We start from the raw sequence: 19,038 nt of genomic DNA, 5'->3' as shown, positions 1-19,038 counted from the left end.
TGGAGGTAGAGCCCCATGCTTTCCATGACCTCGGCACTAGAATGAGGTGGTGTGGTCGGCACCACTCTCTGACCTCTGACCGCCTTTTACCCCCGAGAAATTTTATAGGAGGCTGAGTAAACCTCGGGGCCGTTCTGAAAGTTTGGCAACGAGAAAAAATCCTGTCACCACCTGGGATCGAACCCCGGACCTTCCAGTCCGTAGCCAGCTGCTCTACCAACTGAGCTACCCGGCCGCCAATGAAATGTGTTACTGTAGTTTAATTCCAAATACAGTATACTACAGTAAATTATTTGCAACTTTGAACTACATAGATAAGACAGAAAAAGGAAAATATAGTACTGTGCCATGCAATTTTATTCTAGGTCTACAGTTATGCAGTACTGTAATTTACAGTTTTCAACTTAACCTTTATGTTGAGGTGCCATGTCTCTCGAAAGAGAACAACTGATTGAAGTAAAGAGAATAATCGTACTAACTCTATCATGTGTCGAATATAATTTCACGATCACGGAAACCTTGGACCCATCACACAGGTGAAATTTTATGACTTTGTTTATCCACCCACTTCCAGCTACCAAGGAATAGCTGACTGGGCTAGTAGTAGCCTACGAGACCCTTTCATGTTAAGGAATTTTTGTACAGTTCTCGAAACTAAATTTTCTATTTTTGTAACACATTAGGTCTTGAAATCCAAGTTCTATCCGCAGTCAGGAGGTAAAGCAAGCTTTAGGACTGTGAAACAGCTGTCTGTGTCCATGTCTGAGTGTGTCCGTAAACGAGAGTTAAATTTATCATTATTTCTATATTATTTCAGTTGGGACATAAAAATCTGTCCATATATGAGCAGTGTCCGTATCTTGGGGGTGCCCGTAAGAAGAGGTTTCACTGTATTCATAACATTCTGTAACAAACTATCAGAATCCTTTATGCAGATTGTCGGGGAAATGGTGTAGATAGAAGTGTCATATGCCATGACACTGGAAACATTTGCTGCACTAACACCAACATCTGTATCACTCTGTACAATATCGTAATTTAGAATTGTCAAGTTCCTAAATCATTGTTTCATCATCACTCACGTTTTAGAAAAATATTTTGTACAATAACAGCTGAAGATCTTTCGATTTCACAACTTGTCTTTCTTCTGCACCTCCCTACTACACCTGGCCATGGTGAACTAAATTTCTGCATAACAACAACAACCTAAGGTTATCATCTATTTTTCCCCCTGTGACGGACCAGAATAAACCTAAGCTCTAGTGTCATAAACATTCATTATAAGGAGCTGAAGTTTTACAATCATATTGTCAGTTATTACTTAGCTAGTACAGACAGGACAAAAATGTACAACAAAGCATGAAAGCACTGGTGGCATGTCACGCCAGAGTCAGGGAAAGGGTTGAGATATTTGTGTTTGACAAAAAATGAGATTTAAACCACTTTCTTTTAGTTGATTCAATTTCTTGACATACTTTCATTTTAATTAAGAGAATACTAAGTTAAGACACTTGTATTAGTCTGATGATTCATTTTATATTATTTTTGTTTAATTTTGCAATGTGTAATTTAGTTTTAAAAATTTCTATTTTCCTAATTATTTCGCAATACAATCATTGTGTTTTTTCATCAGTTTTTTTTTATATTGATGTGAGAGATTATGAAATATGTTAGAGCTTTCAAGGAATGTTAAAAATTAGTTGACTAACATGATAGCTAAGTGTCTGAGATTAAACTAACCAGTAATATTGAAAAGTAACACTTGCATAATAAATAAAATAGATTTTTACACGATTTTAATATGTAAATATATTCGTAATATATATTTTGCTTCATTATTGTACTAGAATCGTGAAGATCGACGTGATTTTCATCGCATGGACTCTTCTCCTGGCCAACTTACAACGCCTGGTTCCCGCACTAGCTCAGTTTTGCCAGATTTACTTACACAGGTGAGTCAGTGTATATAATAAAATTATTAAGGGTTTCCCATAGTATAGTAGTTTCCTTCACCAGAAATTAATTTGGGCAATTAAGTGAACATATTTTATTATTATTATTATTATTATTATTATTATTATTATTATTATTATTATTTTTTTACATGCCATGAAGGCACTTGGGGGGTTGGGGGCATAGAGGTTCTACTACTTCTGTGCCTCTATGTCTTCATGCTTTCATTACCTCAGCACTAGAATGAGGTGTGTTTTGCAATACACTTCAGACGTCTTTATCTCCGAGAAGGAACCACTTATTTTTATTTATATTACTTCAAAATAATTAAGTTCAGTGGTATATGTATTACTTATAAAGACTCTGAATAAAAAAAATGCCCTTCTTCATAACTAAAAGTACATAAGTGCATTTTACATTTGCTGCTGGTCTGATCACTACTTTGCTACTATGGTAAAGAGTTTATGTAAAATCATTTTCAGATATGAAAATTTTACTTTTAAAAATTCAACTCCAAAGATATTATGAAAGAGTAATGGAACGGAGAAAAATTCTCTCCGGCGCCGGGATTTGAACCCGGGTTTTCAGCTCTACGTGCTGATGCTTTATCCATGGATACTCTTTCATCGTATGATGACACAGAATATCTGCATGGAAATATCATATGTACTTCGGTACATTAAAATAATATATCCGAAGATATTGACAACCTAACTTCACTATAATTTGTGTCAATCGTCATTGTTTTCTATTAATATTCTTTTTTACCTATTTATAGACCTCATCAAGTCCTGGTACACCCAATCAAAGGCAAGACAAATCAACTAGTGAAGAGGTAAGTTTTTGTTATTTGTTTCATATTTACCAATGTTAACAGGTTTTGTGGTGAAATTGAGCAAATAAAACCACCAAATCAACTTTAATTTATCATAACTGACTCCACTAGTTCCTGAAGGTGTTTGGCTTGACTGTAAATATTTGAGCGGTGAAGGTTTTGATTTATTAGTATACAGTACAGGAAACAATATGGAAATTAGAAATATAATAAAATTATAGTAATATCTCTAACTATTAATAATATGATGATTAACCACTTACTTTTCTCATCTTGGTTTATTTACTGAAGAGTCTCCATATGTGCATATTATTGATCTTTGTAAACATAAGAATAGCTGTTTCACTTCTTTTTTTTAAGTATTATAACATTTTCCTTTTTCAGTTGCATTTTAGCCAAACTATTTCTAAAAAACGTGGACCGACAGAAACATGGTTTAAATTTTGCCCAGCCAAAGACAACATCTTCTAATGTTTGAACAAATAAAAATTAAGTGACCTAATAGCTTTATAGGTTTCTGTTAAAAAATTAATTGCGATGAAGCGTAAAGAGATTTTCTACACACAGTATAAGCCTATTTGCTACAAGTATTAGGGTATAATATGATTGAGATAATAAAATAATTGTAATATCTTCAGTTTCTTGTGGATCGTATGAAGCTCAATATAAAATGTGTGTTTTCACTTGCTTTTGTTAATTATTTATGCCTGTATGTACTTTGGTATATGCATGTTTCAATATAGGATGTCATGCTTTCTTGAATGATAGCTTTTATGCTGATTATAATTATTTTTATTCTTACAGAAGTATATCATGCTCTTGGAAAGCACATTTAATGTCTATTGTGTTTGAAATGCTTTACCGCACTTTTTATTTTGGTGCTGGAGTGTGCAGTTTTTCATTTACTTGTGTGTTGTTGCATATAAATAATTTATCACAAGCAGCTATAGGAATGGTGATTTATTTATTGATCTCTAATCCGTTTCACTTGTGTGTGATTTTTAGGCATGTTGTTACAGTGCATCCAATTTCCCATCTGCTTAGAACTGTTTCAAAGATTGCTTCAGCTATGCTTCTCATAAATTTATTTTGTTACTTTCTTTAATTTTGCCTTATATGCAGTTCAAGAAAAATCTTAGAGACTTAAAAATAACTTCAAACGTTCTTTAGAAGCATATATTTTTTTACAGCCATATGAATAAAAGAACTTTATTTTTTTTTAAGTTTTTTAAATGCAGGCCATTAGAAGAAAATCTTGCCCAAAATAATATTGTATTAACTGTATAACTTTTAAATTTTATATACAGTGAGTCCCAGTAAAAATTCCCATTGTTTCTGTTAGCTGACTAATAGCAAGTCCACCTGCTAGCATCGCTGCTTGCATCCATAAACTTACAGTGTTTCACCAGATTGAAACTTATATACTATATTATATAAATAATATTCGGTACTCACCCTCTTGACTGAAGTTGTTGGAAGTATTGCCATATTGTGTGATAAATAATTCACATCACATCATTCACAGAATCTGTTTCATTAAACCTATTTACTAAATTTAGTATTGTTTCTACGCTGTATTTGGCAGGTAGAAAATTTACGTCTAAAGTTTTCCATGCAAGGCTCACTGTAGGTTGGAAGGCTCATCGCTCTGTGTTAGTTGTGTCAGTTTGTCCTTGAAAACTGGCAGTAAAAGCATGCAGTAAATCAGCTAATCATAAATACATGTACTACACTTCTTCATTTTTCCAAATATGTCTGCCCTGTCATTGCAGATATCTGGAAATTGGATCCGTGGGTGTAATTTTTAAAATGTTTGGCTTTTAAACAATGGAAGCTAAAATTCTCGACATACCTAGCATCTTTTTTTAGTCATGAGTCAGAAGCTCAGAATGATACTACATTTTTTTAAGATTTGAAGTATAGAGCCCATTTAACTTCCATATTCTTATTCTTACCACTTTACTGATCAGTTCGCACATTATTCACACAAGGTTCTGTTTGTTACCTCAATTTGCCTATGTATCGTATTTACACGTTTATAATACGCACCATTTTTTTTGGCAAAGGGTCATCTTGGAAACTGGGGTGTGACTATATTCGATAGTGTATTATATTCTCATACAAACACTTAAACTCGAACAAATTCAAATTAATGCTCAATTTATGCTAATAGATATGATGGAAAGCCACTGATGGAAACTGCCACTGTAGGTTCGTGTTTTCTCGTGGGGTGCATATTAAAATCTAGTAAATACAGTGAATGGTTCAGACGAGAATCACAAGTTCTTTGCCATGCTTGCCATTTGCTCTTTCTTTAATTTAAATGCAGTGTTCTAAGAAGAGGAATCGCCTTGTTGTGAAATCAGCGAAAGGACTATCTATAGTGAGGTACAACTTTCCATCATTTCAGTTTCATAGCATTTCATTTGTACTTGCTAAAAATTACTGATAGTGTATTTTGAAGAAAATCAAATGAACAGAGAAATATACATGGGCTGTTTAAATGAAGTTACCCTTTATTAGAATATGAGTGGCTGAAATTTGACTGAACAGCAAAGTTAATTCTTGTAGCTCTCATACATGTGTGCTCAGATTATAATAATTTAGAAATAATTAGGTATCAAAACATGTAGCATATTAAACATTTGCCTTCATTTTAATACTTTGAAATTGAACGACTTGGTAATGCTAATCATAAGTGCAGTTTATTTTCTTATGTTATGTTTGCAATGGTTACATGTTCAGTGCGAGAACATGTACACATTTTGAAAACATGCATATGAAAGAAGAAATTGTGTGGCTGAATGAAGGAAATCTTTAGACATAAACTTCTTAGCTGCCCAGTTTCATGTAGGAAAACATACTAAATTCAGTGATTCGGTTTAATGATTACTGTGAAGAGGGTGAGTACTGAATGTTATTAATATAGTACGTAGTATGTAAGTTTTACATCAAGTTTTAGTCTGGTGAAGTGCTTTGAGTTCACAGATGCAAACAGCAGCAGTAGCAGGGGTAGGGTGACCAGATGTCCTGATTTCGTCGGATATGTCTTGCTTTTTTAGTATTTTGTGAGCATCCAGCTGGTTTTTTATGTTAAAACCAAAATGTCCGGCTTTCTGCCTTTCAACAACATAATGTACCAAATATTGAAATACACTGTATAAAATAAAATCTGAGGTCAGAAGTATGTTTTTCTGTTGTTATATATTTTATGAATTCTGTGCTCAAAAAGAATTTGTTTTGAAGCAAGATGAAGCATTTTTCTTGGACACAATAGATTTTCAGTGTAGTTCATTTTTGAGTAGGTTATGAATGTTACGTGTTTCCAAACGTTGCTGTATATATGTCAATTCTTTTTTTTTTCTTCAATAATTACACATAATGCCAATGTTGAAAGGATATTTTCACTAATCACACCCAATGTTCAGATGAAAGGAACAGACTATCAGTAGAAGCAGTAAAGGGTATTGTAACAGTACAATATAATTTGAAGCATTTTACATGTAAAGAATTTCATACCTATTTATTGAAATCCCAAAAGCTACTGAAGGAGATTTTCTCTTCATAGAAGTATGAACAATGAAATTGTAAGATTAATAACAATGGATAGCTTTGGTATTGTGTTTGCCTATTGTTTTTATTGTTTTCAGTGAATGAAAAGGAATTTAATGTGTTGTCAGGCTTTTTTTTTTCAAAATGTGCTGTTTTTTTTCCCCTCAAATGTCCTACTTTTGAACATTTTGATCTGGTCACCCTAAGCAGGGGAGAGGGACATGTCGCTGGTGGGCTGACAGAAACACTAGTCCGAACATTAACTGGAACTCACCTTGTAATTCATATTTGGAATATTTTCTCCTTAAGAGAGGTTTATAGAAATTCTTTTTTCTGAACCATTACACTTTTTGGAAGACAGTATAATGAAGTGAAAAATAGTTTCGAATATAGATGGACTATTAATGATTTCACTACATGTATTTTGAAAGAGATATTTCCCCTTTTTTTGTAAGTAGAAAGGATGAAGAATAGATTAGACCAGAAATACCAATTACACATTAGTTTCAATTCAGAATACAAATTAAATGGAGGTAGAAGTAAAAGCTCGAAGGAGGAGGAAAACCCTTTTCATGATTTCAAGTGATACACTGTATATTTAGTAAAATGTGCTTTTAGCATAATCATACATTCAAATCACATAATTGTTTGAAGTTCACCAGTTTTAATAATTTCCATTTCATGAGTAAACAATTAATGATGCAAATTATTTTATTATCATGGACTGTGGTAATTCATATGTTGAGAAGCATTTCTGAAAAGTATTTTACAAAACACGTTTAAGTAATTACTCCTACAAATATCAGTTTGAGTGAATTTATAAACATGAACTAAATTTGTTATTTTATAGCATGTACACATTTACAAATTGTAATGTCTTGCAAGCTTATTGCTGGAAGCTCATTTGTTTCAATTCTTGTATGTAAGAAATCAAATTGTGGAGATTATATTTTAGCTTGTTGGTAATAGAATCTGTTTTAAATAATTGTCGTGTTAAATAAAATTCATTGTCATACTCAATTCGTTAACAATTTTCAATGTGTTATTGGAGATTCATGCAACATTCCGTCATAACATTTTTGCTACAATTTGAAGTTAGCTGTTAATGTATTGCTGTATCTCTTCATGAATATTTTCTGAGAACTACGTTCCATAGTCCATAGAACAACCTAATAGGTTATATGATCTGAAGTGAATTGTAAATTTTAAAAGTTACTGAATTTAACATTATATTTAAGGTATTATCTTAATTATTTGCATTATCTGGTATACTTCGTCTACAGGTAACCTCGAAATTTGAGGAAGCTTATGAAGATAAAAATAATAAAACTGGATGTAATTTTGTTGACTCGAGATAAATTTTAGAATAATCACTATAATCTAAAATGTTATCATCATTTTCAGTTCCACAATGAGTGACAGTTGTACTTGAAGCAGCATTATTAAATTACGTGGTGCGGAAAAGAACTGTGGATTGATTAATAATAGAGAAGTATTGATGACTTAACATTGTTATTTAAGAATTTTTTTCTGCTCCATTTCCAAAAATATGAAAAGTATACAAGGTTTCTCACATTGTAAATGAATACCATATAACACCTTTCAAGTGGAAGATCCGTGTTAGTTTCATTGTGTAGTAGAACATGAAAACATTTCGTTCCAGCTTGCTAAAAGTATTATGACAAAACAATCTCTTACAGTGAAAAGAATATGTCTCACTGTAAATTGTATTATGTTGTCTTTAATTTTGAATTTGCGAACAGACAAATGGAATATTTATATGTATATATGGTCAGCAATTGGTACTAAGTTAAGTTTCTATACTGTTCTAGGAAGTGTTTTAGTCGGAATATAGGATTGAGGATTCTGTTACCAGCATATGAACTTGTAATTCTCTGCAGTTTGATTTCTTGAATCCATACATTGTATGTTCCAGGAATGATTAAATTGCAGCATCTTTTCCTTCCACCTTACACCTTGAGAGGTTATGTAAAATAATGTGTAAAATTACATGTAACAGCACTTTTTGTTTTGCAAACACTAATAACTTTTTAATTGTCTCTTCTCTGGTGCAAAAACCCACTAACGGGCGGGGGGAAAAATGGAACCAAGAGCATACTAATTATATGTAAGTATGCACATATTACCTTCTAGCTGATAATAAACATGATGAAATGAAAATAGTTCAGTGCAATAACTTCTTCCTCTTAATTTTCATAAGGAAATACGCTTTGAACTTAAGCTTTAACTTCATATGCAACAGATTTGTATGTATATCAATATATAGATATAATGGCTTCACTAACTATATGACAGTAATTACATGGGGCTTATGAAGCTTCCATTTATGTAAGTATTGCTGCTGGTGAATGGAGGCTATGGGTTACTTATAAGGTGATGGAGCAATTGTTCATCAACTGAAATGTTCGATATTGGCTCAAATATCAAATTAAAATTTTTATTTTTCACTGAAACAAGTATAATGATGTTTAAAAGAATGAGTACAGTGGTCAAAGTATTGCAGTTGTATTGTTCTGCATGACATATTCTTAAGTTTTTTCTCTTCTTCTGTCAATTAATTCAAGAGCAGAATCAATATGCCATTAACATATCCTTCAGATTCACTGTCTGTTCATGAAGCATTAATCGTATTATTTTATACTATTTATCTGATATAAATTCGACAGTGGCCGGAATACGATCTTATTATTATTTTTTTAACTGGTTATTTTGCAATACTTTATCAACTGCTATAGTTATCTAGCGTCTGAGTGAGATGAGTTCATGATCCAAAGCCGAAAGTTACCCAGCATTTGCTCTTAATGGGTTGAGGGAAATCCCAGAAAAAACCTCAACCAGGTAACTTGTTCCAAACAGGATTTGAACCCAGGTCCTCTCATTTCACAGTCAGACGTGCTGTTACTCTATAGCGGTGGACTGTAATTATTTTAATAGTGATATTAGTATATCAACAAACAATGGAGTCCCCACTCCTAAATTGTGCCGGTATATCAGATGGTTCATACACATTAATCACACACTACATCCCTATGTCCAAGTTATGTAGTGTAAGTTCTTACATGAAATGCAGTTTCTGCATTCTATTGTTCTAATCATTGCGATTATTCAGATATTCCACTTCATCAGAATAGAGCAGCTTTGTCAGTGAAGGAGAATATGTGAAGAAGCTAGTTACGTTACTTCACTCCAAATCAACCCGTTGTATCATATGGCCACATAAACTCCTCCTACTTCGGTTTGTAATGATAGAATTCACTTGTTGAGTAGAATTTTCTGTTCTTCTGTGCCAGTGTTAGCTGATTTTGGTATTACTATATTCTGAAAAGTGAGATACACAAGTAAATTTATCTATTACACACAAAATTTTTAGGATGCCTCCTTAAAAGTAAAGAAAAAGAAATTACTCTACTATAATAACAATAATGAGAAGCTATTGTCATCTAGTCTGCTGTCAAAAAATCTGAAAGTTAGAATTTATAAAACAGTTATATTACCGGTTGTTCTGTATGGTTGTGAAACTTGGACTCTCACTTTGAGAGAGGAACAGAGATTAAGGGTGTTTGAGAATAAGGTTCTTAGGAAAATATTTGGGGCTAAAAGGGATGAAGTTACAGGAGAATGGAAAAAGTTACACAATGCAGAACTGTATGCATTTTATTCTTCGCCTGATATAATTAGGAACATTAAATCCATAAGTTTGAGATGGACAGGGCATGTAGCATATATGGGCGAATCCAGAAATACATATAGAGTGTTAGTTGGGAGGCTGGAGGGAAAAAGACCTTTGGGGAGGCTGAGACGTAGATGGGAGGATAATATTAAAATGGATTTGAGGGAGGTGGGATATGATGATAGAAACTGGATTAATCTTGCACAGGATAGGGATCGATGGCAGGCTTATGTGAGGGCAGCAATGAACCTGCGGGTTTCTTAAAAGCCATTTGTAAGTAAGTAAGTAATAACATTACCAACCTTTTTTTATTATTATCATAGAAATTCTCCAATCTCGTGTCGAATTTTGAAAAAAATGACTCAATATTTTCTAGATTTACAGTTTTCTTAGCATTTGTCATTAGCTGTTCTAGATTACCATCCCTATGAATTATACAGTAATTGCTCTCTGAAATTGGAAATCTATCAGCAAGAAATTTTAAAATTTTAAAAATACCAACAGAACCATTTTTGACACCATCATAGCAGGTCGCAACTTAAACAATTTTTGCCATGACAACTTATCTTACGCCACCAGCTATAACAGCTGGATTGGGAGATAGAGATCATTGTATTGACCACACATTACCCCCTTTCTGGTTTGGTGATCGTTCACCTCTGCTGAGACATGTAGATGTGAGACTAACAGTCGGCCTTGGCCTTCATGGGCTGTTGCGCTACGGATTACTTGTTACTATTACTAACATGATAACTTAAAATGTCCCTACAACTTGCACAACCATTTAAAAATATTTTTACCACGAGTGGTAGCATGCAGAGGTGCTTAATGCAAAAATTTCTCCACAATATTCAATTCAGAGTCAACATCTGATGAAAACAGACATGATCTTTGTCATTAACACACTCATAAAGACCAGTGAAAACTGATCCCGTTTTTTCTTTCCTCCCCCTCGCCCAAATGTCTATTGATGGGCTCTCAGTATCTCATATTATATGAGTAATTCTATTGACAGCTTTGTTGCGTGATAATCATATTGATATGAAAGTGGGCGAACATTTTCGGCAACCATTACCAGACATTCTTTAATAAAGTGTTCCTGAGAAAAACTACGAAATATTTCCGCCATTTTATCAGAAATGCAGTAGCTGGCATGGGCTACCTTTTCAAGAGAATTTTCAACAGTCTGTGCAGTTTTATTTCCAAATTATTTGACTAAAAATTTAAGATAAAAAATTATGTTAACCAAAAGTTGTCCCTTACTAATATTTGTCTAAAACCTGTTGCATGTAATACGAGTAGTATGTACATTATAATGAATTATTATGTATACTTGATAGAACTTCTTTTTCATACTTCTTTTTTAGAAGTTTTGTCTTACAAGCAAACATTCTCATGGAGGCAGAAAAAAAGTTATTTTTTTCTTCCACCATGTTAATAATGTAAAAACAAGTGCTTATACAAATTTTGGCTACTCGAATGAGGACCGTTGAGAAAGTAAGTTTCCCTGGGACCATTTACAGGAAAAAAAACACAAGTTCATGAAAGGATTTAATGGAACAGATACAGCAATTGTTGAGCTATTTTTCAACATATTCCCCACCAGAATTAAGATATTTGTCATATTGTGGGATCAACAGAGAGGTACAGACTGCTTTCACACACTGATTCTGATCCCAGGTGGCAGACTTCTACGACACAGGGATACAAAGTTGATCTCACGGTATGACAAATCTCTCAATTCCGGTGGGGAATATGTTGAAAATAGCTCAGAAATTGCTGTATCTGTTTCAATAAATTTTTCCATGAAATTGTGTTTTCTTTCTATAAATGGCCCCAAGGAAACTGACTTTCTCGGCTGCCCTCATAATTGTTTCTTGAGTTGTCAAAATTTGTATAAGCACTTGATTTGACATTATTAGCATGGTGGAAGAAAAAACATTAACTTTTTTTATCTGACCTCATGAGAATGTTTGCTTGTTAGAAGTATACATATTTTACTGACATGAAAATTCACAAATTAAATAATGATTTTTCCTTACACATGAACAATATATTGTCGCACCATCGAATCTGTGCCCCTTCAGCGCTGTCGTCGTTCTTGGAAAAGTTAACGCCTCTATTCACCCCATTCCACCCGCTTCTCTCCCACTATGTCAGACAGCAGGCCATGAACCTTGCCGAATAGGGATGTTGCCAAACTTCCGCCAAACAGTGTCATGTCTCTTGAATATTGCTTATAATAATGTAAGGTTAATTATTACTTATTCATAATTTAATTTAAGTAGGTCTAATGATGCTGATTGACTTACGATTGTTTGCAGATAATTATATTATTACAGTGGATATTTATTGGTTTAATTGAAATTACATCAGAAACATTATCGCTTTGCCAGCATTTTTTAACAGTATAATGTGGATGTATCCATGTTTCGTCTAAATACACAATCTAATTTCCTTCTCTGCGAAATTTCGCAATTTTTCTTAAATAACTGGCCCTCCATGCTACAATATAATTTCTTTCAATCAAAATACATCTTGTATTTCTACAGTTTTTAAATCTAAATCCCATGTCTCGAATCACTTTCCGTAGCGTTTCTCTCCCTCCTTGGAAATTTATTGCTTCTCTTGCAACCTTCAATATTTCTCCAATGTCGGAACTTCTTTCTGCATCGTATAAAATTCTTGTATCTTTCTTCTTAAAATACATCTGTCCATATCATCTACAAGAATTAAAGGTTCCCTTGGTCTGTTCTTCCCTGGTGACTCTAGCTTTTCATCTCCTGCACAGACTCCCTCTCTCCTCATTTTCTTTATTAGGCGCTCTGATCTGCTTATATAAATTACATAAAAAAGTTGTATCATATTAGTATTAGTTAAGTAAGTAATTTTAATACGTAATCAATTGAAATAAAAGAAGCCTCACATGTGATCGCAGCTGCTCTTTTCGTTGCTTGATTTATAGGAAAAAATATTGACCTGTTTGTTTCTCTTCATCGCAAAATGCTATTACTTGCTGAATAATATTTCTTTCACCACTCAGTGCTACAGTATTCATGTTGAGTTGACAACACTGGACTGCAAGTTCAATTAAACTGTCCCGCAAGAAGGCTCAAAATTGTGAGTAGTGGGGGAGAGAAAGAGAGAGGGGTAGAAAAGAGAGAAATAGGAATACAGGGAGAGAAATAAATTGCCGAGGCTGAAAAGGTTCAGTTCGCATATCTAACGGGGGCACAGATCCGATGGTGGGACTATATATTTTTTTTATTTCCTGTCTTGGTGAAAATGTTAAGGGCTGTCTATCACTGATAAGTTAGCAGATAACTACTGTCTTATGTTTACACTATCATTACGACTCTATGGCCGTAGTGGAGTGGGATATACTAGCAAGAGGAGTGATGACACAATTATAACTATCACTGACATGCATGGAATAGAATATAAGTTTTGGATCATTAATTCTGTTATGTACCAATCATTGAAATCATACACAATAACTTAATTTTATTTCTACATATAGCGACAGAAGTTGCCACTGAATACGTGCACTCACGTAACTGTACTAACATAATGCAGTGTAATGTTACTGCATGCTACAAATTTTAGGGAATACCAGAATCAAGTTGTATTAAATACTCTTGTGTTACATTATAATCATTGATGACAGTTACATTACCCAAAAGTCAGAATTTATTTTGAAGGACAGCAATGCTAATAAGATTTATTTCAAAGCTGTGCAGGAAAATACTGATATAGTATCCATTACATAGCAAAAGTACTTATCTTATCTCATGATGTTCTCTTAGAGCCCTCTTTCTTCCTCTCTATTTTCCTACCCTCTCTTTCCTTCTCCCAGTATTATAACTGTGAGATTATCACATGTCTCTCTAAAAGAGACAGTTTTTGACGAAAAATAAAATCCGTGTATACTCTTCATTGATAACACATTTCCCATACATAAATCTTGTAGAGCCTTCACAGCAGAAAAAAATATCATATGCAAATATTGGAAAGCTAGATTGCTAATGGTTTTATTGCTAGACGTGATTCCACATTAGAAGCCAACCAACCAACACATTTCCCATAAATTTAAACTACAGTACTGTATGAAACTGTAACAGACTCTAATACCATAAAATATGTGCAAGATCAGGGCCTAAAACGTTGATGATTATAGATATTGATGGTGAGATGTAAATTTCATGCACAGATATAGAAACCAAGCAATAATTGATGAAGTTGATACACATAGATTCATAAATCAATAAAGAATTCAGTCATTTGCGACCAAAAGGCTCCTTTCTTTGTGTATGTGGGTGGGGGTGTCCTAGAAGAAGTGTGTTGCTGCCGTTGCTGGTTGATTTCTCGAACCAAGGAACCACAATTAATACTGAAGCTTACTGTAGACAATTGAAAATGAAAGACTCTCAAACTTCTCATATTGTCCCGGTGCATGATAATGCATGCCCTCACACAACAATACACATTTTTAAGCTGCTTCAGCATTTCAAGTGGGACTTGTTCCACCACCCATCGTACACACTCAACCTGACTCATAGCATATTGTGAACTCGTACCACACTAGCTAATTTATAATTTGATGTGGTGATTACTTAGAAATAAATAATGGTTATAAGTAATGTTTACATACAATAAACCACTTTGTTTTACTTTTTGTTTCTGTTTAATGGTATCTGCCCCCTATTTTCTGACCAGATTCAGGTTATTATTATTATTATTAAATATGTCGTATATTAGAAAAACATTTATTTATGAATAACTTTCTTGTTTAATGTTCTAAAATTGCATTTCACAGTATGTAAGTAACACCGTCATGCAAAGTAAGTTGTGTGTTGCTTTTTGTGGTTTATTGTGTACGGTTGATCACTGATGTGTGTACTTTCAAACAGTGGTGGTTTAGAAATGTGAACACTTATTTTTGTTGCACTCGTCACATTTTTTGGTACTGTACGTGGTTTTTTATGCTTTCGTGAATTATTTTGGAGAAGGTTTCTTTTCTTTCTCTTTTTTCTAAATTTAATTCACAGAATATGTGGATTGCTTTCTTTTTATTGATTAGCCTATTTTGTATCATCTTTAGTAGGTTTTATAGTTTATTTTATTCTTGAGTTGGAGGTGCCATAGAATACCCTTATGTGCATAATGCAGTGAATAAATTGTTATTGTTGTTAATATTACCACTATCATCACACCACCATTATTGTTATTAAGCTGTTGCTTGAAATACGCAGACAGTAGTTTCTCCCATGCTATTGGAGACAGCTACTTTGCCAAGATGGTTTGGATTTAGGGAAATTAAAATGGTGCAGTGGAATAACAATATCAACCATCGTAGTAGATCAGGACTTCATATTGAAGTGAAATTGTCCTGAGAAGAAGTAGAGATTCGGCTGTCTCCTCAGTATCGCCACTTGAACATGCTTGATGTCATCAAGAAGCTTGTCCTCAGGATAAGAGACCCCATAAGAGACTCCAGGTTCAGTGTCCCTGTGTCTGTAACAGGTTTAGCCTTAGCAGAAAGTAGTGTGTCTGTAATGGTCCTAGTTCTTTTGGAAGTCCCTGGCCCAGCTTGAGTCACACCCCCACAAGGGTGAGTAGAGGGATCTGGTTGCGTGGTGCACCTAGTTTCTTTTTCCTTACTCCTAGTCCTTTGTAATTTTCTTCTAGCTGCCCCTGATAACTTCTTAGTGCTCGGTTGCAGCTGGTTTATAGAAGAGGCAGTGATGTCCATTTCCTTGTTAGATGATAGGTTTCTCTCAACTGGAGAGTCCCTTTCACCAGTATTTGTTTTTTCTTTAGATACTTGCGTGTCGTCCATTGGAGTTTCATGAGTACCGGGGAAATAAAAGTCACCCAACATAGAGAGAGGCCCATTTGTATTGGAAAGGCTAAATAATACAAGGTTTTGCTTGGTGCCCTATGGAGATCATTTGCAGCACTTGTTTTACTACGCCAAGTCCTCTGCATGATGCATTTACACTTTGACTTCAGTAGACCAGAGCCCATGTAATAGTGGTGCTTCTACTGGGAGTCACACTGAGGTTCTCCAGCTGGAAGTCCCTTTGGGTTGGATTTTTAGATGATAAGCCATTTCTTTGGTATCTCCATCATGGTATCTCACCTGGTATTAGTATCTGTGCCAGTACAGCTTCTGGTTTCATAGACTACACACAAGCCCACCTCCCCTACAACTTCAAGGTCATCCTAGCTTCTAAAAAAGAGGGGACAATCATTTTCAGAAGTTAATATAGTATAATGAACAATTAATCTTATTCTGGAGTTAACATAGTATAAACGAACAATTAGTCATACTCTAAAATCAAAATAATATAACCTATCTCATATATAACATATAATCTCAAATGGATAGACAAACAAACACCTAGTAGTTGAATCCATCCCATTCACCGAGTTAGGACAATTCATTTCCCACTCCCTGCTCACCTCAAGCATGGTCCTTCCCCTGTAACTGACTGTCCTCTCCATTCAACTGTCTTTTTTTCTGACAGCCTGTCGCAGAAGAAAGTCTCATTTCCCTCTGTGTTTGCTTGACTAATGGTGCCACCACCTGGGAATAGGAAAGTAAGGATAGCCCCTAATTCAAACAAATGAAGTCAAAAACACTTCATTCGAACTGTATACAACTCATGCTTGGTTAAGTTATTAATTATGAGAAGTTGGTTTTACTTTTATAATTTCTTTTCAAAGCAGTTTGTAATTAAATGAGCAAAACAGGATTATGTTTTTCACTGTAGTTCTGTTCTAATTATCTGACCTTTTCATGCGACCTATTATGAAACATTGTGTGAAAATTCAAGCTGGATGGTTAGTTTAGATCAGTATAGAATTTGTAAACCAAATTTTCTCATGCAGGAAAATAAATATTGTTATACTACAAAAATCTGTTCCAAGATTTTCATGAAATACTTAAGTTTAACATCCCTGATAAAAAGAAGTTCCCCTTAAACATGGCTGTGTCTATATAGACTATCTGAATAGTCTTTTTCCTCCCTAATGTATGTATTTTCTTGATATTCAGTGCCATGAAATTCATCTAAAAAGCTAAGCATGCTAATTATCGAAATTCTCACAAATTTTACTCCAAGAGTAATGATAGTTCATTTGAAACACTTAAGATGCATCTACACGGTTCAATTTTTCTTTCAACTTTACACATTAAAGCAATGCATACAATGTTGATATTATACTCTCCATTGTTATTCATAAAATATATTTAAATTTTGTTTCACAATAGAAAGTTACAGCTAGGAACCATTCTATTAAATGGTTATTCATAATACACATGCTTATAATTTACATTTAGAACAGGGCTGCTCGAAATGCCTTGGCACCATGGAGGACACAGTGCACTGTGCAAATCTGCTTTGCTGGGAAAGCACTGCCCAACAGCACTTATTACCATCCTATCTGTCTCTGTCTGTCTCACTCTACACTCTGCACTGCCTCAGTGGGTACGCGATACTCATGGGATTGTAGATTTATTTTGCGTATGGCACATTTTGAATAACAAAACTGTACAAGGCAGCAATTTTTTTTTATTCGCGTTTTTGTAATCTTGAAATAATGCTAGTAATATTAGGGGCAATTCTTTGACTGATGGGTCGGCCTGGGTAGCATAGTCGGTATAGCGCTGGCCTTCTGTGCTTGAGATTGCAGGTTCTGTCCCAGCCCAGGTCGATGGCCTCGGCAGTTGCGAGCATCGTTAAATAAACCGTGATTTAAAATTTTTTCGACTGATGGAGAGCCTTAAAATACATTTCAGATTTGCGTCTGCCAGACCCAATCGAAGTCTTGCTTCGTATTTTTAAACATAGAGAAAACCTTTCAGATACATAAGTGAAACCGAACATGAAAAATACTTTGCCTGCTGTCAGATATGTTCATTGCCAAGTATTGAACTGTAACTCCAGGAGTTCTGATAAATTGCTTCTGGAGTTTCTTTCACATTTAGAGAAAATGGCCTCACAAAGACATCAAACATGGGGTGTAGTCTGGCGATGTCCTGAAAGAAAAGTTTCAGGATTAGAAAATATAATTATATTTTTTAGATAATAGAACTGTCGATAATAAGTTAAAATTATAATAATAATAATAATAATAATAATAATAATAATAATAATAATAATAATGAATGTGAAGTTTATCTGAAAGTGTTCGCTGAACTCTTCACAAATGGTATGTATTGCTGCTATGTATCCTTGAAACCATATAGCTCCTCCACTGCTCAGACATCAGAATGTATTAAATATGAATAAATTACGTTTACTTACCTAAATCCGAGAAGTTTGCAGTATTTTTTTTTTTTTTTTTTCAAAGCTTGCATTCTCAGAGAAGCTTCTTTTCGGAAGTATTAATTTTGCCTGTTATGTCTGTTATTAGATTTTTACCCTGTATGCTCACATGTAGAGTATTGAGGTGACCAGTTATACAAACACAAAAAGCAAGATGTGCAACTCAATTAGGGTCCTGCAAAATTTGTTGTGGACATCTTTAAATTTTCACAAATTCTGAAATAGAATCTTCCAGTTCAGAAATCATTTCAAAACGAGGCAGACATAGGTTCTGCCTGCCAGAACTATAACTTTATTCCCACTTGTGCTTCGATGGACGTTCCGTGAGTGCACAGTACACTGCACAAAAGTGAATAATTTATTCAATCACAGACGGGAGTGAAGACTGAGAATTGACTCAAAGCACAAGATAAACATAACATCGTATTTTGCAGCATACAAAACCTAAATCAGAATGAGCACTCGAACTCCATGATACAGAATGTAAACAAAACTCTGCAACAACAACAACAACACACAATCTATTCTATCAACCAACAGTACATTTGAGAGCCAAATAAAATTGTACGATGAAAGAGTAATGGAACGGAGAAAAATTCCCTCCGGCGCATGGAAATATCATATGTACTTAGGTACATTGAAATAAAACAAATAAAATTGGCTAATTTATATTT

General features: G+C 34.1%; 1 protein-coding gene across 8 annotated transcripts in view; it reads left to right on the top strand.

Annotated features, from left to right (window-relative positions):
* The window catches only part of msn (serine/threonine-protein kinase msn), a 288,177-nt gene that overhangs the window by 205,211 nt on the left and 63,928 nt on the right, over positions 1–19,038 (top strand). For all 8 annotated transcript variants that reach the window (XM_069833247.1, XM_069833249.1, XM_069833248.1 and 5 more), the window contains 2 exons: positions 1,848–1,952; positions 2,732–2,788. In XM_069833247.1, coding sequence (XP_069689348.1) covers positions 1,848–1,952; positions 2,732–2,788 — 162 coding nt within the window. The remainder of the gene's footprint in view (positions 1–1,847; positions 1,953–2,731; positions 2,789–19,038) is intronic.

The sequence above is a fragment of the Periplaneta americana genome, chromosome 8, assembly GCF_040183065.1.
Source record: "Periplaneta americana isolate PAMFEO1 chromosome 8, P.americana_PAMFEO1_priV1, whole genome shotgun sequence".
In the NCBI taxonomy this organism is placed as follows: Eukaryota; Metazoa; Arthropoda; class Insecta; order Blattodea; family Blattidae; genus Periplaneta; species Periplaneta americana.
Note: the sequence above shows the minus strand (reverse complement) of the source record. Positions and strands in the feature narration are given on the sequence as shown.